The sequence below is a fragment of the Marmota monax genome, unplaced genomic scaffold (assembly GCF_021218885.2).
Source record: "Marmota monax isolate L192 unplaced genomic scaffold, Marmota_monax_Labrador192_F-V1.1 WCK01_AAM20220418_F8-fsc00001, whole genome shotgun sequence".
Classification (NCBI taxonomy): domain Eukaryota; kingdom Metazoa; phylum Chordata; class Mammalia; order Rodentia; family Sciuridae; genus Marmota; species Marmota monax.
Window position 1 is genome coordinate 43,206,128 of NW_026693777.1, and position 23,413 is coordinate 43,229,540.

General features: G+C 40.4%; 1 protein-coding gene and 1 non-coding gene across 3 annotated transcripts in view; one reads left to right on the top strand and one right to left on the bottom strand.

Annotated features, from left to right (window-relative positions):
• Nucleotides 1-201: 201 nt before the first annotated feature.
• The window catches only part of Ino80 (INO80 complex ATPase subunit), a 138,435-nt gene continuing 115,223 nt past the window's right edge, over nt 202-23,413 (bottom strand). The window contains exons 29-36 of one of the 2 annotated variants that reach the window (XM_046460794.2): nt 19,882-19,954; nt 10,634-10,792; nt 9,958-10,060; nt 8,930-9,018; nt 7,198-7,350; nt 6,716-6,878; nt 5,446-5,661; nt 202-1,805 (exon numbers count right to left, since the gene is read on the bottom strand). In XM_046460794.2, the coding sequence (XP_046316750.1) occupies nt 1,588-1,805; nt 5,446-5,661; nt 6,716-6,878; nt 7,198-7,350; nt 8,930-9,018; nt 9,958-10,060; nt 10,634-10,792; nt 19,882-19,954 (1,174 nt within the window). In that variant the 3' untranslated portion in view covers nt 202-1,587. Of the gene's footprint in view, nt 1,806-5,445; nt 5,662-6,715; nt 6,879-7,197; nt 7,354-8,929; nt 9,019-9,957; nt 10,061-10,633; nt 10,793-19,881; nt 19,955-23,413 lie in introns of both variants that reach the window. The other variant, XM_046460793.2, reaches the window with a different exon arrangement.
• On the top strand, nt 23,322-23,394 carry Trnat-agu (transfer RNA threonine (anticodon AGU)). The gene has a single exon. It is a non-coding gene; the product is annotated as a tRNA-Thr (tRNA).

The following is a 23,413-nucleotide window of genomic DNA, read 5'->3' on the forward strand; positions in this document are numbered from 1 at the left end:
TCTGATGGCTGGAGGCAAAATCCTAAGTCCAATAAAGACTGCTACTGAGGAAACACCCACAATGCACTCCTTGTTCCATTAACCCTATCCTCTGATCACAGAAAGACAACAGGGCTCCACCTTCTCTTTATTCTGCCACATCCCACAAGGGCCTTAGTTTGTCCCCCAAAGCAGCAGCTAAAAAGAACACAGACACCCTGATTTACATAAAATTATCTCACTCCATTTTATTTAAGATTTTTTTTTTAATCCAGTTAGTAAAAGAAAGAAGTGTCTCTCTTTATACATATGTACAAGTTCAGTTATAAAAATAGACAGCACATTCAAAGAGAAAAAAGGCTTGGCATTTTTCTGATTCCCTCTAAATAGCATCTGTACACAGGAGTCTGGGTTTGGTCAGGGGAATCTTAATGATTTAAATTAAATGGTTCCCCTAGAACCCCTACTCCAAAAAAAAAAAAGTTTTAAAAATCAATCTATCTAAACTCAATTCCGCGATTTTCAGGTGTGCAAATTAGAGGCTGGCCCAACTGGAAGCACCTGCTCCACCAGGGACATCAGGTGGTGGGCAAGAGGGAACCCCTTCCGTCAGATACCACCCCCTTGCCTCTCTTGGAGGCCAGCAAGCTCAGGCTGGTTGGGTTGGGGATGGGAGGGTTGGTGCTGAGCTTTCCTCCTCCTCCACCCTCTCTACCTCATTCCTGTTGCCCCTTCCTTTCTCAGTGCAATACAGACAGTGCATACAGCCAAGCAGGGGCTGAAGGGCAAGGGTGGGGAGACTGTGCATTCAGGATGGGCACAGGGGCATCTGTAAGAGGGGCAGTGAGGATGTCCTGCTGATTGAGGTGGCTCCTGGTCTCTTTACTGGCTTCTGGGAGTCCCTGGGGTGGGAGTTGCTGCTACTGTTGCTGGTGGGACCTGAAGGTTCCCTGGTGTGAACCATGCAGGACAGGGGAGGAAATGCTAGAAAAACAACTGCCTGTGGGTCTGCTTCCTTTGGCCTTTTGTCATCCTTATAAGCCACCACATTCTCTGGCACATACTGCTCTCTCTTTAAAAATGACACAGTGGCAAATAGAGTTTGTAGGCCTGAGGAGCTGTCCAAAGATTGTGGACACCAGGTACACAATTTTCTCCCTTCCTAGTCCTCCAGGAAATCACAACCTTATACGAAGTCTCCACCATGGAAGGCTCTTCACAGCACCTGCAGAGCCTTTGTAAGGGACATGGTCAGAGCTGAAGGGTGGAATGGGGCTGGAGACAGCATGCCTGAGCATCTAAAGAGTGTCTATGTCAGGCCCTTCCGCAGTAGAAGGTTTAAGACTTGGCCACAGAGTTCATTGGGGATGTTGTGGGGCTGACCCTGTCCTTGGGCCCTCCTCCTATAGGCTACCCCAGAACACTCCTTTGGAAATAGGTGATGAAAGTGCTCACACTAACCACCTGTCTTTCCCTTGCTGCAACTTGTCCTCTCTACCCTCTGACTTGGGATGTAAGATGCTGCACTGGGCAAGCAATCCAAAGTCCATCTGCAGGCCAGGACTCTAGCCCCTGGTTTGGTTGAAGGAAGCTGGAGGGCCCAGATGGTTACCGTCCTCCAGAGGGGATGGTGCCTTTGCCCTGTTTCCGGACCATAGAGTCTGAGGCTAGGCTGCTGGTCAAGTGGAGGCTCTTGGGAGTCCCAGGAACATTATTTCCTTTGCTCAAAGGGGAACTCAAGGGAGAAGAGGCGCTTGAAGGTCCAAAGTCAGCAAGACCAGCAGGCCTGACAAGGGATGTCTGCAGAGGACTGCTAGCAGAGATTCCTGTGGGGATGGAGAAAGAGAATGATTTGTAAGCACCAGTTAAGTGTGAACCTGTGATGTTGGTTACCAGAATCTGGGCTGGAGGACAGGGGTGGAGAATCCTTCCCTGCCACCCTATTCCTGACATTTTTGCTTGCTCTTCCTGTCAACTATCTTTTCAGTAAGAGGGATTAGTTTTGAAAAGAAAATGACATCAAACCAGCACTCACTACATTATCTTACTGAGAGTAAAATGCCCTCTTGGGACTCTGGACAGAGCACACATATAATTGGAGATGCCAGGGCTACAGAATGAGTAAGAATTATAACTTACTAGGTGCTAATGCATTTTTCTACCTTCTCTCTCTTTTCTTTTTTTTTGGTGGGGGGAGACCTAAGGATTGAACCAGGAGTGCTTAACCACTAAACCACATCCCCAGCCCCATTCCCTTTAAATTTTTTTGAGACAGGGTCTCCCTATATTACCTAGAGCCTTGTTAAGTTGCTGAGGCTAGCTTCGAACTTGCAGTCTTCTTGCTTCAGCCTCCCAAATTATTGGGATTGCATCACCATACCCAGTCCTGTCTTCTCTTTTGACACCACTTGAGATTACCTGATTCCTTCTCGATTTCATGCATATTCTTTCTCTACTCCCCATAAGTTTGGCCTGAGGGCATAAGCCTGTCCACTCTCTTATCTTGTGTGTCCATTTTCCTGACATTGGCTATGACCACTCCTACACTCCAAGACTTGCCACTTCAAGAACCCAGGTGAAATCCCTCATCTTTGTTGATGGCTTGCTGCCTGGGCAACAGTGAATATATCCTTTTTCTAATATGAGCTAAATCAACTTTCGTCTGATACAACGATTCATCAATGTTTCTTATGTACAATTTTACTTTTCTACACTTGATCTTAGCCAAAAGGCCAAGAAGCGATACAATTTTACTTTTCTAAAAAGGAATTCTAAGTGCTTGGTGGACAGACAGGTTCATCCACAGGGGAACTGCAGGTAACTTCTAACTAGTTCCTTCCCTTGCTTTCCATCCCCAGTTAACAAGCACTGTATTCCCCCCCCGCCTCCCGCCCCACTTAGTAGTGGGGATTGAGCTCAAGGCCTCACACATACTAAGCAAATGCTCTACCACTGAACTACATCTCCAACCCTTTTAAAAATTTTATTTTGAGACATGGTTTTGCTAAGTTGCTTAGACTGGCCTTGAACTTGTAATCCTTCTACTTCTGCTTCTTGAGTAGCTGGAATTATAGGTATGTACCATTATGTCTAGCTAGTATTCTTGATTTATCTTGTGCTATACTATCCCTTTGCTTTCTGCATCCCTCCTTTAGTTTAGGTTTCCAAAAGAAAACCTGATGAGCAGCATGCTCTGCCCTATCCATGGATGAGGCGCTGTCATGGCAGCCTTCACTATTGGAATGCCTGTTGTTTTCCAAGGATGTGATGAGTTGGCAAAGAAACACCAGGCCAGACTATTGTACATCGTATTTTCTGAATAAATTAATAAATGAAAGCTGAGATTTCTGCAGTAGGGAGGTGAACTAATATTTAGAACATTTACTACTGGCCAAACACTTTCTATCCAAGAATGACTTTATTTGCTACAATAATTCTATGAGCTAATGCTAACCTAGTGTTTTAAATGGGGACAGAGTTCTATGAATGAATTCTCCCCTTCTCACCATATTTGGATGTCTAGCATTCCACAGAACAATTATTCCTCTTGGCTCAGTCACAACAGCCATTTCTCTTCACAAACTGTCTGTAGCTGCTTACATATACCTGCTAAGCTCTTGCCCATCAGAACTTGCTATATCTTTCCAACCTTGACTTTCTCTGGTCCTCTTTGGTCCAACTGACCAGCTTGGTGACTCCCAATACACGTTGGTTCTTGCCAATTCTTTTTTGTCTGTCCAAATCTTTCCTTATCCATCTCCTTTTTGAATTACAGTCTAGAATCCTTATCAGCAGCTTCATGGTTCTTCCCATCCTGATCTACAACCACAAATAAGCCTTCTCTTTTTTTTCATTTATCTATATATTGCCTTCTATTGCTATTAAACATACTTCCCTTCTCACTTCTATTACACTCAAGAGCAAGGCTCACATTTTATATTCTTATGCACATAACATGTGCTTAATACCTAAGGTGATAGATCACATTGCTGGATGAATGTTATTAACTTTTGTTAGCCTGAATATTAAAAATGTGGGCATTAGGGGGAAAAAATATCTAGGAATTAAAAAAAAAAAAAAAAAAAAAAACAACTCTCAAGCAGGAAAGCTTGTGGATGTTTAAAGCAGTATAGTTCATAACTCAGCTCTCTTTTCACAGCTATTTCTAATTCAAAGGTGGCACTCTATCAAATAAGAAGGGCAAGGGAAGAGTCAAGACTGCTCAATGCAAAGAAGCGGAATCTGAGTCTGAGCTCTGGGAAGGAAGCTTCTGGTCTGGAGGCATGCCACATTTCTCCCTGGTAGTACTCTCAATTATAGACTTCCAGATATAAAAAGAACTAAAAAAACTTAACACTAAAAAAACCAAAAACCCAATCAATAAATGGGCTAAGGAATTGAACAGGCACTTCACAGAAGAAATATAATCATCAACATATATATATATGAAAAAATGTTCAACATCTCTAGCAAATAGAGAAATGCAAATTAAAACTACACTGAGATTTCATCTCATTCGAATCACAGAATGGCAGTCATTAAGAATACAAGCAACAACAGATGATGGTAAGGATGCGGGGAAAAAGGTATATTCATACACTGTTGGTGGGAGTGCAAATTGATGCAACTACTATGGAAAGCACTATAGAGATTCCTCAGAAAACTTGAAATGGAACTACCATTTGACTCAGTTATCCCACTCCTTGGTTTATACCCAAAGGACTTAAAATTAGCATACTGCAGTGACACAGCCACATCAATGTTTATAGCAACTCAATTCATAATAGCTGAACTATGGAACCAACCTAAGTGCCCTTCAATAGATGAATGGATAAAGAAAATGTAGTGTATTTATACAATGGAATGTTACTCAGCCTTTTTTTTTTTTAATCTTTTTATTTTTTAGTTCTTGGCGGACACAACATCTTTGTTTGTATGTGGTGCTGAGGATCGAACCCAGGCCGCACGCATGCCAGGCGAGCGTGCTACCGCTTGAGCCACATCCCCAGCCTGTTACTCAGCCTTAAAGAATGGAATTTTGACATTTTGCTGGTAAATGGATGGAACTAGAGAATATCATGCTAAGTGGAATAAGCCAATTCCCCAAAACCAAAGACTAAGTGCTTTCTCTGATATGCTGATGCTAATTCACAATAATGGGGGAGGGGGTTTGGGAAGAATAGTTACTTTGGATTAGGCAGAAAGAAGTGAAAGGAGGGAATGGGTATAGGTGTAGGAAGGATAGTAGAATGAATAGAACATTATTATCCTATGTGGATATATGATTATACAACTGGTGTAATTCTATATCATATACAACCAGAAGAATGAGAAGTTATATTCCATTTATATATGATCTGACAAAATGCATTCTACTGTCATGTGTAACTAATTTGAACAACAACAACAAAAAACAGACTTCCAGACTGCCTCTTGACAGTCTGTAGCCACCCCTGACTTCCTCACCTTTAGACACATTGTACCCGTATGCAGCATAGGCAGCTGCAGAGGCTGCTGCAGCTCCTGCTTTGGCTCCTGCCATTGCAGCGGCACTGCCTGCCGTGGACTTCCGGCTTCGGCCTTTCCCTGCTCCTTTGGCTGTGCTTCCTGAACCTTTGGGGCGGCCTCGGCTTCGAGCTGAGTGACCACGACCTGCAGCTGGCATTTCCTGAATGGAAATTCCTGTGGGAACAAATGGCCAAGAAGGGGGACAAAATGAACATCATTAAAATGTTAACATGATTCTCCCCCAACAGAAAGCTTGTTCTCAGGGTGTTTTTCTTCTTTTTCATTGTGAAACGGGTCTTGGCATGTTGCCCAGGTGGGCAAGTGCTCTACCACCAAGTTTCAACTCAAGCCTTGCTTTCTTTTCTTTCCTTTTTGGTTTTGATGGTGCTGGGATCAAACCCAGAGCCTTACACATGCTAGGCAAGTACTCTACCATGAGCTATATCCCCAACCCTTGAGCCCTACTTTTAGGTTTTAGATTTAGAGTTCTCTAAAAAAAAAACAAAACAAAACCCAGCAACAGTGGGCCCCACATGACAAGCAAGAAATGCCCAGACAAGCTAACTTTGACTAAAAAGTAGCAAAAATAAGTGAACTACAAAAGATGGAAATGACTAGAAAATAAATTTCAAATCTTTATGAAGTTCTTACTTTGCTTTCTCTAAACCTTCTCTCCTTTCTCCCTCCCTCCTTAGTTCCCTCCCTCACTACTTCCTTCCTTCTAATTAAACACAGGGTCCTTTTTTCATTCTTTTTTTGGTACTGGGAATTGAACTCAGGGGCACTTGTGCCTGGCCTTTTTTTCATTCTTGAGATAAGGTCTCACTAACTTGCTAATTTGCGATTCTGCCTCCCGAGTTGCTAGAATTATAGGTTTGCACCACCAAGCCTTGCTAAACCTCTTTCCTCCATTCACTTGATAAGCTTATTGAAAAAATAACATCATAAAATCTTTTTGCTCCCTTTTACTCTTCTTTTTTTAAAAATATTAGTTATTGATGGACCTTTATTTATATATATGTAGTGCTGAGAATCAAACCCAGTGCCTTACACATGCTAGGCAAACGCTCTACCATTGAGCCACAACCCCAGCCCCTTTTTACTCTTCTTTAAAGAATGAAAATTCCCTTTTTGTATAACGAATCAGGACCTCCACCCATTACCAAACTAATGCTTTCTGCGAGGTAGTGAAACAGCTCTGACCATCTGGGACACCAGCAACACTCACCATTCACGGTGTCTGAGACAGAGGAACCTGTTATGGAAGCAGGAGAGTTGGTGGCTCGAGACTGAGGGGCTGAGGAGGCTGGGTCATCCACAATGACTAGCATGTCACTGCTGCTCTCGTCTGGGGGAATGGAGCCTGTGTGCAGCTCACTGCTGATGGAGATCTAGAAGTAGAAGAGTTGAGATCACTACTACTCTTAGTGCCCAGTCCACAGCACTGTCACCCAAGCGAGAACACACTTTACAGGACTTGCCCGTATTTCTCTTTCCTGCCTGGAAAGGTTCACTGTTGAGGTTCAGATCCCCCTGCTTTGCTTCTGAGTAGCCAGCCTGTCCACATTTGCTTTTCTCTATGAATCCCATGTGCAACCCCCTTCCGTGAGGCAGGAAGACTCCAGAAGCAAAGGATGCCCAGCAGTGTGTCCCTGGTACAAGGTCAGGATGCAGTTCCACTGCTGTGATGAAGGCATCAAGGAGCCTCACCTCACTGAAAGGGCTGGGCATAGCTGAGTCCACACTAATGAAGGAGTCATCCCCGTCAGCAGAGAGGTTAGAGTTATCAGCCGAAGGAACAAATGGGATCACCAGGTTCACACCCTCTTTTCTCCTTTTCCCATCCAACTCATCTTCTTTTTTCTTCTGAAAACACAAAGATTAGGCTATGTGGAAAAACCATAAAGATATACCCCAAGAGAGAAGTGGGATTAGGGAAGAAAATTATGACCAAACCTCTATTTATTTTTCACAAAATTGTCATTTTTTTTTTTTCTTTTTTTGAAGCACTGGTGATCAAGTCCAGGGCCTTGCACATGCGAGGCAAAGGCTTTGCTAACCAACTATACCCAGGCTCCTCTATTACTATATTTTTAGGGAATTAAAAACTCTTAAGGAAGGAGAAAAGGGATACTTTAAAAGCTTATGTGTATTTTAGTCCTGAAATACAGAGCTGTTTTTTTAGGCTCTGGGGATTGAATCCAGAGCCTCATACATACAAAGTATGTATTCTACCAATGAGAAACACCCCCCCAACCCCCCACCCCCCTTCCCAAAACAGTTTAAAGGTAGGCCAACTACCCTGAACCAATAAGTGGGCAAAGGATGCCTCTGATATATCTAAGCAGCAGCAATTATAGAATGAATGCACTCTCACAAAAGGGAAGAACAGTGTTTTACACAGACACACACACACACACATACACACACACACAGTTTTTCTGGTACTGACAACTGAACGCATGGTCTCACATATGCTGAATATGAACTCTACCACTGAGTTATAGCTCCTATATATGTTTTTAAAACTTTATTTTTGGATTGCTTTTATCATTATCTCCTCAATTTCATGTAAGCTCTTGAGTGACTAAGCAATATTAGGCAGTTCAGGATCAAGTTCAGCAGGGCTCTGTCACAGATTAGGGATCTGGAATCATAGAATGTGTTTGGATACATCTGAGAATCTCACCAATCCACTGCACCACTGTGTTTGTATTTACATCTGTTGTAGGGTTAATATATGATGTCTCTGTGAAGTTTATATTTTCAGTGTGCATCGTCTATTCTACACTTTGAGCAGGGATGACCTGATGTAAACTGTTAATTCATGACATTGTTTCTGGATATTAAAGCCATTTGTATTTTAAATAGTGGTAAATAATGGGTTAGATATTTGAGGGTAGAGAGATAAAAGAGCTTGGGGAAATAAATAGAGATGGCAGCTCAGTCTTATACAGATCTGGATTCTTCATTTTCAGGATTTTTCTGTTTTGTAAATGAAGTGAGTACCAGGGGCATCCTTTAGGCTAAAGAGAGTTTGGCCTAGAGTAGGTCCAATCAAGGACATGAATTCTGTAACAGGGAAAGCTAGGACATCTACAGGAAGATGATAATGTAATACAGACAGGATCCTACGTTGCTGACCATCAAAGCTTTATGGCTAAAGAGACACAAGGCCCTTTCTTAAAATCCTATGAAATCTAATAATATATGTGTGTAACATCAATTTTACCCACATTTAGCAGTGAAAAGCAGTTTCTATAATCAAACTGTGGCCATCAACAAGGTGGGTCTTTGAGATGAGTACAGCCCTACCTACCAATGCTGTTTCTCTTGATCAAATATCATGGAACTGGTATAAATCACAGCTAGAGCTGGATACCAACCAATGACCAAGAGGACAACCTGCCTGGCCCCTACCAATACCCCAGGGTGGAGATACCTTCTCTGCATACTTTTCCCGCTTGCGCTTGCGTTCCTTCACTCGGTTGGTTTCCTCCTGCTGCCGTTTTTCTTCCTGCCGCAGTCTCACTACCAAGAGAAACCAAATCAAACCAAAACAAACAAAACACCAGATAAAGTAAGTGTGGCAATCATAATCCTCATTCTCTGAAAATGAAGGAGGCCCCATCTGATACTTATGTTCCAAAATATAACTTTAATCTATTTAAGGCAGATAACTGGTAGTTTTCTAACTGAAGAATTTGTGAATCTCAACAGATTTTGGGTTCAAACCATTATTATACTTATTATTTTTTTCAGTACTGGGATTGAACCTAGGGGACTCTACCAGTGAGCTACATTCCCCTGACCCTCCCTTTTCATTTTTATTTTGAGACAGGGTCATGTTAAGTTGCTGACTTGAACTTGCGATCTCCTGCCTCAGCCAATTATAGGCATGTGCCACCACGCTTGACTGTACCACAAGTATTATAAACCTTTCCTTATCTGTGTCCTCACTCCCATTCTCCTTAGTATTTAAATATCTGCAATACACAGATCAACAAAAGGTTTTTAGAAGGTGCTGCCAAATGTGAGCTTATTTTCTAATGGGGTCCTATGAAAGCCCTAAGAAACTCACAGGATAAATCTAAAACCCAATGTTCTCAAAAGCTAGAAACACAGGGGAGAGAGATTTGAATGATTATAGCAGTGTGCTTCTTCCTTCCCTATAAAAACATTTTCTGGGCAAAAGAGTAAATTCATTATTGCTGAGGAATTGGGCAGAGCCTTCCTTGTGCAAGCTAAAAATATATTTTAAGTATAATTGCTTTTAAAGTATATACAAATTCTGCCCTTTATTTCACAAACATCTGTGTTTGGAAATTAATAAGAAGTATTAATATAAAAATGTTCCTCCCCAATATGGCCTCTGGTTTTGTCTAGCCCTGGAATACATGCAAGTGCTCCTCCCATTTTCAGATGTGTGGGACTGGAGAGGAGAGGGCACAAAGTGGTTAGAGTACGTACGTTTCTTCTCCAACTCTTCATCATCTAGAAGAAGACTAACCACCTCTTTCGGTTTCAAGGTATCTGGTTTGAAGTTCCCACCTGAAATCACCATTCGCTGAATCTACATAAAGCAAATCAAAACATCACCTCCAGGAATCCATTACCAAACAGCAAATATAGAGAAAGAAATAAATGTCTTTCTCAACCTGCTCCTCAGATGAGGGCTCTGGTTTCCCTATTTCTTTCTTGTTCACCTCCTTGTTTGCTCCTCCAGATTATTTGCCCAACAGAAAGAACAATAAAAATTTCTTTGCTTGGGACTATTAATTTGAAAGTAGAAAACCTAATAATACTGAATCAGGATGGAAACACAAAACAAAACAAATTATTACCTTGGAAACTAGCAGATTTGGAATGCAAGTCAGAGGTAGCTAAGTTAGAATGCCAGGAAGCAAGCTCAAAAATGTCATTCCTTCTTCTGAAGGTGACAGGGTGTTAGTCATGAAGGTCCTTATTAGTGTCAGTATGCACATGAGCAGCAGCTGAGACTGCTACTGTACAAGTTCTGATTTTGAAGAAATTTGTTTCTTCATATCCAATGAAAGGCAACAGTCTCAAACAGTCTTAATCCAGTCAGTGTTGCTGACTTCGTATTCTCTCCACCAGGACAACCATCCTTTTCCCTTGTGCTTACCTCACTCTTCTCCTTGGCTCTCTGCAGAATGCGTTCCTCAATTGTGCCTTTACAGATGAGCCGATATACTGTAACCTGCTTTGTCTGCCCCAAGCGGTGGGCCCTATCCATGGCCTGCTGGTCTACAGTGGGGTTCCAGTCACTGTCATAGAATATTACCTACACAGGCAAGATGAGAATATAGCAAAGACTAAAGCATTCTCAAGGCACGACCAGAAACTCTGGGGGCAACCCAGTCATTCATATTGTTTGTAATGGATTAGCATCAGCAGGGTCAAGCTTCTTTCTATGCTAGAATGAAAAGACATATTGTCTCAGAGAACCAAGCCATTCCTTCATTTGCTCTGGGCAAGAGACATGCTCCTGGCCTTTGCACAGTTTTCATTTCAAAAGAAGGAATAAGCTGGGCATGGTGGTGCATGCCTGTAATCCCAGTGACTCAGAAGACTGAGGCAGGAGGATAGCAGGTTCAAAGTCAGCCTAGGTAACTTAGTAAGACCCTATCTTTAAAATAAAACAAAACAAAATAGGATTAAATACAAAGGCAGTCGGCTGGGGATGTAGCTTAGTGGCAGAGCACCCTGGATTCAACCCTAGTACTGAAAACAAAACAGAAAAACCAAGCCAAGTGTTGTGGTACCCCTATAGTCTCAGCACTTAAGAAGCTGAGGTAGAAGCATTGCTTGAGCCCAGGAGTGTAAGGCCAGCCTAGAAAAGGAATCAAGTCACTTTCTTAAAAAAAAAAAAAAAAAGGGAAGGGAAGGAAAAAAGGGATAGTAGTTACTGGCAGAGCACTTGCCTAGCATGCCGTGAGGCCCTGGGTTTAATTTCAAGTACTGACAAAAAAACAAAAATATAAACGCAAATGCGCGCGCGCACACGCACACACACTCAATTATAGCAGTAGCTAACATAACATTGTTAATTAACATTTATGTTAACATTTAGTACTTACTAATCCTTAACGCAGCAATTTTTCAAGTGTATTAACTCACCTCGCAATCTCCATACCTTGGGTACTATTAAAACCTCTATTTTAGGGCTGGGGTTGCGGCTCAGTGCTAGAGCCCATACTAAGCAAGCATAAGGACCTGGGTTCAATCCCAAGCACACACTCTCATTAAAAAAAAAAAAAAAAAAAAAAAAAAAAAAAACCCCCAAAATGACCCTCCATTTTACAGATGAGGAGACTGCAGTGCAGAGAAATTAGAGAATTTAAAGACTGCACAGGCTAAGTAAGTGATGGGCTTGGTGTAGGAGATGAGAAAGCCTTCTGCTTTCTCTTAAGCACTGGGGCTACCTTGGAAAGGGACAGGCATGGCTTTCAGTGCATTCTTGGGTTCTCATCATAGGATCATTTCCTGTTACATTAATTTCACGGATAGAATAGAGTGTTTAAAGAAATCCCCGGAAGCTATTTTTAGTTTGTTGAAAAACAAATAAGCAAATAACAAAACATAACACTAAGTGATTCTAAAATCTAGACTGCTAGTCTTTATCTATTGAGTCTACTACCATCCCACATGTGGACATTCTAAAACAATCCCCAGTTCAAAATGTCCTCATCATCTCTTTTGTCACCAAAATCTAGCCAGTGCTTCTTCAGAAATGAAGTTGTGCTTTCTACAATCGCACTGTCACCATCCTGAACTGGGCCCTCACTGCCTTCTTCTGGATAGTGCTCTGTTCTATCAATGGGCTTCCTAGATCTCATTTTCTGTCTTCTTCAGTCTATTGTGGGTTCCACTACAGACGACTCCTTCTATCAGTTAAGCGGTAACAAACCAAATTCAAACTGAGCCCTGCTATACTGAATTAACTTCGTATCCTATTTGTATATTTTTCCCCAATACAATATGTCTCTTCCCTTTAATTAGATGAGTTCCTTATTTGTATTTGTTTGCCCCTCTTTTTGCCCAAGTTGTTTCTCTAACCTAGAATCCCTCTACTTTCTTTTTTTGGCAGGTGTGTGTGTGTGTGTGTGTGTGTGTGTGTGTGTGTGTGAGATCCCAATCCTGGGATTTTCTCCAAACACTCCCCTTAAGCATCTCCTCTTCAGCCTTCATCACTGCTTCCTCCTTGGCTTTCTCTGTGGTGTTTTACATTGGGACAAAATGATCTACTGGCAATTCTGCCTTCCCAATTGCACTCTAAGCTCTGTACAATTTAGGAGTCTGGCAGGAATAAAATTCCCCTCATGATTTTTTTGTTTGTTTGTTTTGGTACCAAAGATTAAATGAGGGGTGCTTAACCACTGAGCCACATCCCCAGCTCTTTTAATATTTTATTTAGAGACAGGGTCTTGCTAAATTGTTTAAGGCCTTGCTAAGTTGCTGAGGCTGGCTTTTGAACTCATGATCCTCCTGACTCAGCTTCCTGAGCCACTGGGATAACATGTGTGTGCCACCATGCCTGGCTCCCTCTATTTTTCTTCATCGATCCTTTTATCTTTATAGTTCTAGCTTTAACATTTCTAAGAAGGCCTCCTTAATTTCTGTCACCTATAATAATGATGTCTCTTTTTCCTATTCCTAATTCCTCTAAATATCTATTAGAAATAATAAAGGCTAAATTCTGCTGAGCTGAATTTATTGTGTGGTGCTAAGGATAGAACCCAGTGCCTCACACATACTAGGCAAGTGCTCCACCACTGAGCTCCAGCCCCAGCCCCTACAGTAACTTTTTCTTTGTCTGGGATTTTACAGTTTTCTCCCCAAGGATTCTAAACTATGCTAAAAAAATGAAGGATAATGCCACAAAAAAGCCAGACCAAGAGGACAGCATGAGAGAGAATAAGAGCTCTTTCTTTTTACTGAGTATGACGCTAGGGTATATACATATCTATCTGAATTCTTGCAACAATCCTGTGAATAGCCTCCATCTTACTAAAAAGGAAGAGATACTGGACTGAGACCACAGCAACTGGCTGAGCTGGGGTTTGACCAAACAGTTGCCTTCAACACTAGCACAGTACTTCATGTTGCTTACCACCTTGGTATAAGTTCCCACTTAATCACTATCTTCCACGGATGTTCAATTATTAAAAAAAAATTTTTTTTGTGTGTGTGTGTGTATGGGGGGGGGTACTGGGGACTAAACCTTTTTGTGTGTGTGTGTATGGGGGGGGTACTGGGGACTAAACCTTTGCTACTGAGCTACAATCCCAGCCCTTTCTTATTTTTTTTAAATATTTATTTTTTAGTTGTAGTTGGATATAATATCTTTATTTTATTTTTAGGTGATGCTGGGGATTGAACCCAGGGTCTTGCATGAGCTAGGTGAGCGCTCTACTGCTGAGCCCAGCCCCCTTTCTTATTTTTTTAAGACATAGTTGGTCTTAAAAAATTGCTGGGATTATTAGCTGTGTACCACCATATCTGGCTCTTGCTCTTTCTTATGGTGTCCTCTTGGTCTGGCTTTTGTGTGGCATTATCCTTCATTTTTTAGCATAGTTTAGAATCCTTGGGGAGAAAACTACAAACTCTCAAAGAAAAAGTCACTACAGGGGCTGGGGCTGCAGCTCAGTGGCAGAGCGCCTGCCTAGCATGTATGAGGCACTGGGTTTGATCCTTAGTACCACATAATAAACAAATAAATGCATTCTGTCCATCTATCAAAACACACACACACACACACACATCATTGTAAGCCAGGTGAGGTGGTGCACACCCTGTAATTCCAGCAACTCGGGGGAGGCTGAGGCAAGATGATTATAAATTCAAGCCCAGCCTTGGTAATTCAGTTTCAAAAAAAAAAAGTATTATAAAAGCTTATTATTATTAATGCAGTGTCCACAAACCTGATTTGCAAATACACAATGCTTGTCACAGCATTACCATATTACCATAAGACATATTATGGAGTTTCAAATAAGACATACAAAACTCTAGAAACCAATATACCTAGAATGATACATACAGGGTAAGGAGAGGCAATGCAAAATGAATTCTTAAATAAAACCATGTTATGTGCATATATAAATATACTACAGGAAACTTCACCTTTATGCATAGGTAGAAAGAACCTATCAAATGAAATGGAATTCCATGCATGTATGAGTTTGTCGGGATAAACCCAACTATTATGTATAACTAAAATGCTCTAATGAAAAAATAAAAATAAAATGATACACATATAGCAATTGAGGGCTGACATCATACTCAAAGATTGTACCTTGAGATGTCCAAGCCTGGGGAATGGTTCCATATACATTCAAAATGAAGAGGCTTATATCATGAATCATCTTACTTAATACTTACAATTTTCCCCTATAAATTTCAGTGGCAACCAAATCCTTGATTTAACTTGGGTTCTTTTGGGATCACAAACAATAAGAAGATTAAAGCCAAAGAAGATAAATTAACAATTTAGCCTTGAAAAAACCCCCAAATTTAGTGGCTGTATATCCTTTAAATGGATTAAAAGAAATGAGGGATTAGGGGAAAAAAAAAAGAATTAAAAACAGGGATTTTTTGAAAAACAAACAGGGAAAGCCAGGTGTGGTTGCACACACCAGCAATCCCAGCTACTTAGAAGGATAAGGCAGGAAGTTTGAGGCCAGGCTGGGCAACTCACCAACACTCTATCTCAAAAGAGCTGGGACTGTGGGTTCAGAGATAGAGTGCTTCTAGGTTTGATCTCTAGTACAGAAAGAAAAGAAGGGAAGGAAAGAAAAAAAAAGAAAAAATACAAAGGGGAAAAAGAATAATAAACTATGTAAAAGCTCATAAACAGGTTAACATAAGAATAAGGTCAGGCACAATGGTGCATGGCTAGAATGCCAGCAACTTGGAAGGCTGAGGTAGGAGGATCACAAGTTAGAGGCCAGCCTTAGTAATTTAGCAAAGCTCCCAGGAAACTTAGTCTGTCTCAAAATTAAACAAACAAAAAACAAATAAAAATAAAATGCCTGGGAATGTAGATCAGTCGTAAAGTGTCCTTGGTTTCAAGTCCAGTAAGTGTACACACACACACACACACACAGAGAGAGAGAGAGAGAGAGAGAGAGAAGAATAAGAGAATGAGACAAGTGTTCAATCCCAGCACCAACCCTCAACACATACGAAGAATGAAAAACCAAAACAGATGTTTATCTATTTTGACAACCAATGAATGCCGGATCACCCATGTGAACTGGGGGAATGATGGAGACACTGTACCACAGTAGGACAGAGATACACCTGTATTTTATAATCAGGTTTAGTGAGTTCAGTGAGACACACTAGAGAAAAACAACTAATAATTATAGGACTAGAACAACTGACATAACTAGGAAAGATTAAAAGCTACAGATTAATCTTTAAAAGATTAAAGCTACAATGCATGGCCTAGCAATGACTAAGTGGAAATATATGAATAGTCAACACCTTCATGAAGTTGTAAAACCCAAGCCAGGCAGGCATGGGGGAGGGAAGGGAGAGTAGAGATGTGGTGTAGAGGCCCAGCTATAATACAGGTGGATGAGAGGGAGTTCCAGGAGATGAGAGAGTGAAATGGAAAACAGGAAAATTTCTATAGAATAATTGGAAAAAGCTGGACCAATATTTGGAGGGTGGCGCTTTTCTCCCAAGAGAAAAGTGTGAAAGTTTAGTCCCTTGGGAGGGCTAAAAGTTGACCCATTGGACATACGTCATGTCATCTTGCTACTCGTTCTCATTATATGTAAGCATTTGAGACAGGTCTAATAGAAACAAAAACAGGGGAATTTATCATAACAACTCTCATTAAACAGAATTAAATGCAAAGATATCCCCATGCTAAAAACATATTTACTAAACAAGTGGGCCAGATAGAATACATGCTTACCTATGGGCTCTCAATCACAAGACATTAAGTTTTTCCTGACATTTTAGGCTGACTAACCTCTTCCTTGTCCATAAATGGTTCTAGGGATCTCCCAGAGCTAAATAAATCTTGAAGCAAAGGAAAATGCCAGACAAGCAGCTAAAACTATTGTTCTCTAACACACACACACACACACACACACACACACACACACACACACACACAGAGCAAAACTTGAGTTCACACAAAACATTGAGAATTAATTTCAATCTTGCTGTCCCATATCTCTAAGGAATATTCCAGGAGCTTCTAATTTACAAGTGAATCACAAGCCTCCCCCAGATCAAATTATTTTGGAATTCAGAGTATTCAGAGTCTCTCTCTAGCCCTCAGATGGAAAAGGAATTAACTTTTATTCCTTTTGCTATGGGTTAGAGGCCTAGTACTTTGGTTCTTTGTGGCAGGAGGTCCTTACCCCCATAGGACAAATTATGTGAACCTTGCAAGCATAATATAGGTCACTCTGCAAACCTGCTTATCATTTTGACCATTCAAGTAAACAAAACAACTAGAGGAACTATTTCTTAAGAAAGCATAGCCAAACCTAAGACAGGCAAGATAGGAAGGGAAATACAAATGTTAGACCTCCCCAGGTGATCCCACGTAGCCTCAGTCTTAAATATTACCTATGACTGATTCCAAAATACATATTTAGTCACAATCTTTCTCCTGAATTCCAAACCCTGCTGCCTGGGCAACATTTCACTTAATGTCTGATATTCCCAATTTTCTTGCTTCTACCTTTCTCAGTGTTTTGTACTGACCCCCAACAGAAGCCAGGGGGGCACATGTGAAATCCAAGCAAAGGTGAACATGGTGGTGTGTGGCTATAGTCCTAGCACTTGGGATGCTGAGGTCAGAGAATCGCTTGAGCCTGGGAGTTTGAGGGTGGCCTGGAGACACAATGAGAATTTATCTCAATAACAAACATACAAACCCCAAGCTAGACCATGTTACTCATCTGTCAAATTCTTCCAAATTCTCCATTTCCTATGGCTTACTTAGCCTTGCATGCTCTGCTTCTGTGACACATACCTCTTACCAGTCTTCCCTCATTGATTCTGCCTACCTACTCTGGGCTTCTGGCTGTTGCTTGATTATGCCAAGCATGTTCTCACCCCAGGGCTTTGCACTTATCGCCTCAGCTTGGAATGCTCTTGTCAGATAGACACTTGGCTCATGTCCTTGCTTTCTTCAGATCTTGGCTCAAATATCACACTATCAGAGAGGCTTTACCACCCACATAAAACAGCAACCCTGATCACTCTACCACTCCTTATTTGCTATATGTCTCTTTGTAACATTCATATTAAATAGTTCTTTAAATTTTGTTCATATCTCATCCCCTACCTTTAGTAGAAATATAATTTTTAATAATTATGAGGACAGGAATGGAACTTCATTGTGTTGCATGCTGAATCCTACTGCCTAAAACAATGCCAGGCCCTTGAATGATGCTCATTAAACATCTGTTGAACGAATGATTTCATGCACTAGAAATAAGACTTCCTTCTACTGATGAGATCTAAATTCATTATGTAAAATAATTAATTACAATATAATGTGATTAACTTGAGTAGGGGAGGGAACTGGAAAGGAATGTGACACCTGAATGGGGTTTTGATAAGCAAATAAGTTTACCAGAAGAAAGAGGTGGCTCACAGGACAATCTACACTGAGGGAACAGTTAACCCAATAGTGTGAAATAGCATGGTGTACCAAAAACAAAAAAAGAAAAGTCAATCATTTATTTCTGGAACATAAATTTTAGAAGGGAAAGTAGTCTGGAAATTAGTCTGGAAAAGCAGATAAAAGGCTACAGGCTGGGGTTGTGGCTCAGCAGTAGAGCACTTGCCTAACATGTTCGAGGCCCTGGGTTCGATCCTCAGCACCACATAAAAATAAACAAACAAAATAAAGGTATTGTGTCCAACTACAACTAAAAAATAAATGTTAAAAAAAGGCTAGAGAGGTAGATATAGCTCAGTGGGAAAGCATCTCGGTTCAATTCCCTGTACAGGAAAGGTGGAGCGGGGTTGGGGGGAAGGGAAGAAAGGAATAAAACAAAACAAAACAGGAGAGGGGGAGAAGGATATAAACAAACTTAATAATCAGCACAGCAAAGAATGGATCTGGGTTAACAGGTATGGAGCTAGGGACTGAGACTGGAGCTCAAAAGATCAGCAAGGAGAAAGCAGTGAATCTGTACTCACACAGAACCCATATAAAATGCTTGAAAAATAGAGCAGAAAACCAAGAAAAATAAGGACAAATTTCTACTATCTGATATGGCATTGAGTGAACTACCACATCAGAGAACCCAAAAGAACAGGATCTACCACCACTGACAACCTACCCAGAGATGAGTGATTGATGATGTGCAACTATGCCTGCAGCAATCCTCAGGCATTGAAGCTCTACCCCACCTGGCTAACTGGTAACTGGTGGAGATTTAGAGGGCAAGAAAGGTAGAGCTGGATCCTACGAAGACAGGGAGTTAAACATATAGTACACAATAAAGAGAGTGAACCCAGCCTAGAAATGGAGACTGAAAGATGCAGGATCTAGTTCCAGTTTTGGTTCTGTCTCTTCAAGAATCTCCATCTGTACTTGATTTTTTTCATGACATTCCTGAGTTTGCATCTTTGCATCCTCTTCACATATGTGGGGAATTTTGTTGTTGTTGTTGTTGTACTGGGGATTGAACCCAGGGCCTTGAGCAAGCAAGGCAAGTACCACTAAGCTACTTACCCAGCCTTTTGAATTTTTTAAAAAATCTTTATTTACTTACTTAATTTATTTTTTATGTAGTGCTGAGGATCGAACCCAGTACCTCATATGTGTGAAGCAAGCATTCCACTGCTAAGCCACAACCCCAGCCCCCAGCCTTTTAAATTTTTATTTTGAGATAAGGTCCTGTTAAATTGCTGAGGCTAGCCTCGAATTTGTGATCCACCTGCCTCAGCCTCCATGTTGTTGGGATTACAGGTTTGTGCTGCCATGCCTATATTTTAATTTTACTATTATTGGTGGTGCTGGCAATTGAACCAAGGGCCTTATGTATGCTAGGCAAGCTCTCTACCACTAAGCCACACCCCTTCCTGCTACTTTATTTCTTAGATTAGCAATCTCATTACTCTCTAACAAACTTTTGAAGTTCAGGATGTTAAAAAATGTGAGTTTTTCCAGTAGTGGAATAATGCATAAAAATAATGAAATTATCGTTGTTTTTTTTTATCTATTCAGTTACAGTTCCTAAAACAAATCTAGTGGGATTACTTTTTTTTTTCCTCTAGTCTGTTTATTTAGAACAGTATCAGACACAGAGTAGACATTCATCAAATACTTGTTGAGTAAATGTGTAAGAAAGTTAAGCAGTGTATTATGTTCTCATTATAACTTACTGTATCTGCAGCAGTGAGATTAATACCCAGTCCTCCAGCTCTTGTGCTTAACAGGAACACAAAGATGTCATTCCTGCAGAAAAGGGAGGAACATGTTAAGAGGAAAAACTGAAAAGAAAAAAATAGAATGTGGGAAGAAAAGAGAGGTCTCTGAATACAGAACATGGAATCTAGTGCTGGAAAGAGTTTTGGTGGTTATCAAGGCCTGCTGATATTCCCTTAAAACACTACACAAAGGTGCACTATTCCTAAAATAAAATGATGGGAGTCACCTTCTAATTTGAACAGAAACTTGCTGCCCATCAATATCTAATTGCTCAGCACACAAGTAAAAACGTGTAGCAAATATACTAGAAAAATAATGCTACCATGAAGTAGAGACCTCTTTCTCTTTATGAACTAAGAGCAAATAAATCAGTATTCCCTGATTCCCTTAGGAATCATGAATTCCAATACTTTGGAAACTTATGATCATTATAGCAAAGAACTCATTTTAAGATGAAGAATATAAGTCCCAGAAAAATGAACTGAAGTCAGGGACTAAGACCTAGGCTATGTCATCTATGTATAAAATTGAATTTGGGATTAATTCTTGATGATAGGCTATAATTAAAGGGCTTTTGGATGTATGCCAACACAGCTCTTGTGTGCATGCGCGCGCGCACACACACACACACACAGTTAAAATTTTCTTCGATTTATACCCCAAGTCCTTTTAAAGAAACAGAATTACAAACAAACCAATAGGTTACACCATCACTCATTCAGGCAACAAATAATTACTGAATACAGTATTTTCTAGGAACAAAGCTCATGCCAGATTACAAGGAACAGGATTCTGACTGTAAGATTTATCTTAAATAAGGAGGGGCTCAGCTATAGCCCAGTACTATATCTTAAGATCATCATACACTTTCATGTTCTTATCCTAGATTATATTCAGAACATTTCTGAGGGAAAGGAACTGCATCATACCACTAAGTAAACCTGAAAATCCACTAAATCAAGTTGCCAATCCCCGTTCTTCCTAGCTGTAGTGAGGAATACAACTAGATATTAATTCAGATCAGGGTTAAACTACAGGTCACACTTATTCTTGGTCATGAAATAAGTCTGGTGGATCTGGATGCATTTAAAAAAATAAAGACTAGATTAAAAAATTTTCTAGTGCATCACAGCCACAAGGGTACCATTCTGTAAAGTTTTAAACATGGTATATAGGTACTAAATCACAATGTAAAACAAATATTATTATGAGGCTTTGGAAAAAAAAACATACTGACATCAGGATGTTCTCATCCCTTCAGCCTATTCTTCCTTAGTGAAGTCATTTGACTGCAGAAATCAGGATATCATGAATATAACTGAAGTGACTAACTGATGACATCAACATCAAATATGAATATCAGTGAAGGAATGAGCTATTCTGAAATAAGCATCCTGATTAATCATTATACTGGTCATGATAGAAATTAAATACAACTTTCCTACAGGGAGGCATGGATTATAAAATGTCTGCAGAGCTTGGTATTCCTAGGAAAGTTCTACTGTTGTGTGTGTGTGTGGGGGGGAGCAGTGCACAGGAGTGCTGGGGATTGAAGCCAGAGGCATTTTAGCACCGAGTTTCAATCCCAGCTCTTTTTAGCCTCCGGAGTTGCTGGGATTATAGGTATGTGCTACCATACCTGGCCTGCTTTATCCTTGAAATCTTTTGAAGAACTTTTTTTGGGTTTGTTTCTTTTTTTCTTTTTCTTTTTTTAATCACTGTTGCTTCTATAGAGTTGGGGACTGAACCTTGGATTCCACAAAAGTTAAGCATATACTCTACCCAACTAAGCTAAAACCCTAACCTCTAACCTTGAATTTCATAATAAAGTTTTCAAAAAAATTTTACTGAATTTACATTCTCTTTTATGATTGAATCATACAGAGAAAAAAACTTTTTAGGGCCCTATTAGTGTCTCTTTCACTCTGGCACCGAGATTATTGCATATTTCTTCTTCTGCTTTGGTAAGTACAGAGGCAGGGGGTGAGAGGCTTCTCTAATACTTATGTGAGAGGTGACAGTCTTCCAATGGCCAGGACTTTTTTTTGGTAATTTTTGAAGAAGCCCAGTATAAGAACATGGGTCAGAGTGGGATGAGGGAAACACTGGAATGGAACAAGGAGGTAGACAGAAGACAAAAGAAAAGTATGGAAGCAGAAAGAAAGGCCATTTCCCATAGTCTAAGGGAAATCAGTTGGAGATGTAGTAGCCACTTACAAATAGGGCTATAAACATAAAAATACTGGTCAACGCAATGTAGATAAAAAGAATTCTAAAAAAATTAGAAATATAATGGTAGAAAAGGCTTCTTTTAGATACAATTATGTATTGAGAAGATGCCCTTTGATGATGTACATGTATGCTACAAAGACTGGCTGCATTCAATGTTATTTTATTATACTGTTGTGGAAAATAAGAATTATAGAAGTCTTGGGTTGGTATAATCAAAGATATCAGCTTCCATTCTGGATTATTTATAACAAAAATATATAGATTAAACTGCTAAGAAGTTCTATTATTCTTAATAAATCCAGTATTTATAATGTGAGTTAATGTTTTGAGAATTCTGATTAAATAGAAGAAAACAAAATTCTGGAAGGCAATGGGGGTGGTCTGGGTGCCCTCTAGAGGCTGAAAAGGAATCTCTCTCAGGGTTTCTGTTGAAAGAGGCCTCAGGTTTCTGGGTGGTCTGTATAGGAGCCTGTGAAACCAAACAACAAAGACATGCTTAGGTCTTACTCTCACATCTTTAAGGAAGACTCTCAACCAAAGTGTCCAGGCAGTGCTAGTTACCAAAGACTACAGTAAAGGCTTGTTGACTGACTAAAAAAGAACCAGAATGAAAGAAGATATTGGATCTTTATAACACTCTTACCAAAAAAGAGAAACCCATGCTACAGCCACTTTTTCTCATATTTTCTAAAGGGTCATCTTGAATGGTCAGAAAACCATGGTAGGGGAATAAGTAGGGGATCCATTTAAAAAAAGTTCATGGGGTGAGTAAGTGAAGCAAGGGCCAAGGCACCAGAGTGCAAAGACCTTGTGAATGGCTTCTAGGATCATGCTCTGGTCACATGTTCTGAATGTTGCCCAGTCAGGACATCCTGGCCAAACAGTCTTTAGTCTCAGTCAGACTTTTTCCTGGAAGGATCCCTCATAAATAAATCTTGTATGAAGGGAATGTAAATGGCTTTTTATAGGAGTTCTTGTTTACTCTGGCTGACCTTTGAGCCACAGGGCTTTCCAGTTGAAACTACACTTTTTTCTTTTGATGTCTTTTCATTAGTAATAATAAAAATATTTGGCAAGACATGGCTTTTTGTTTTCAAAAACACCTGCCCTTTTCTGTATATTGGGCTACCATTGCCACTTAAAAGCATAAGCTGAGAGGGGCTGGGGTTGTGGCTCAGCGGTAGAGCACTCGCCTAGTACGCGCGAGGCCCTGGGTTCGATCCTCAGCACCACATAAAAATAAATAAAATAAAG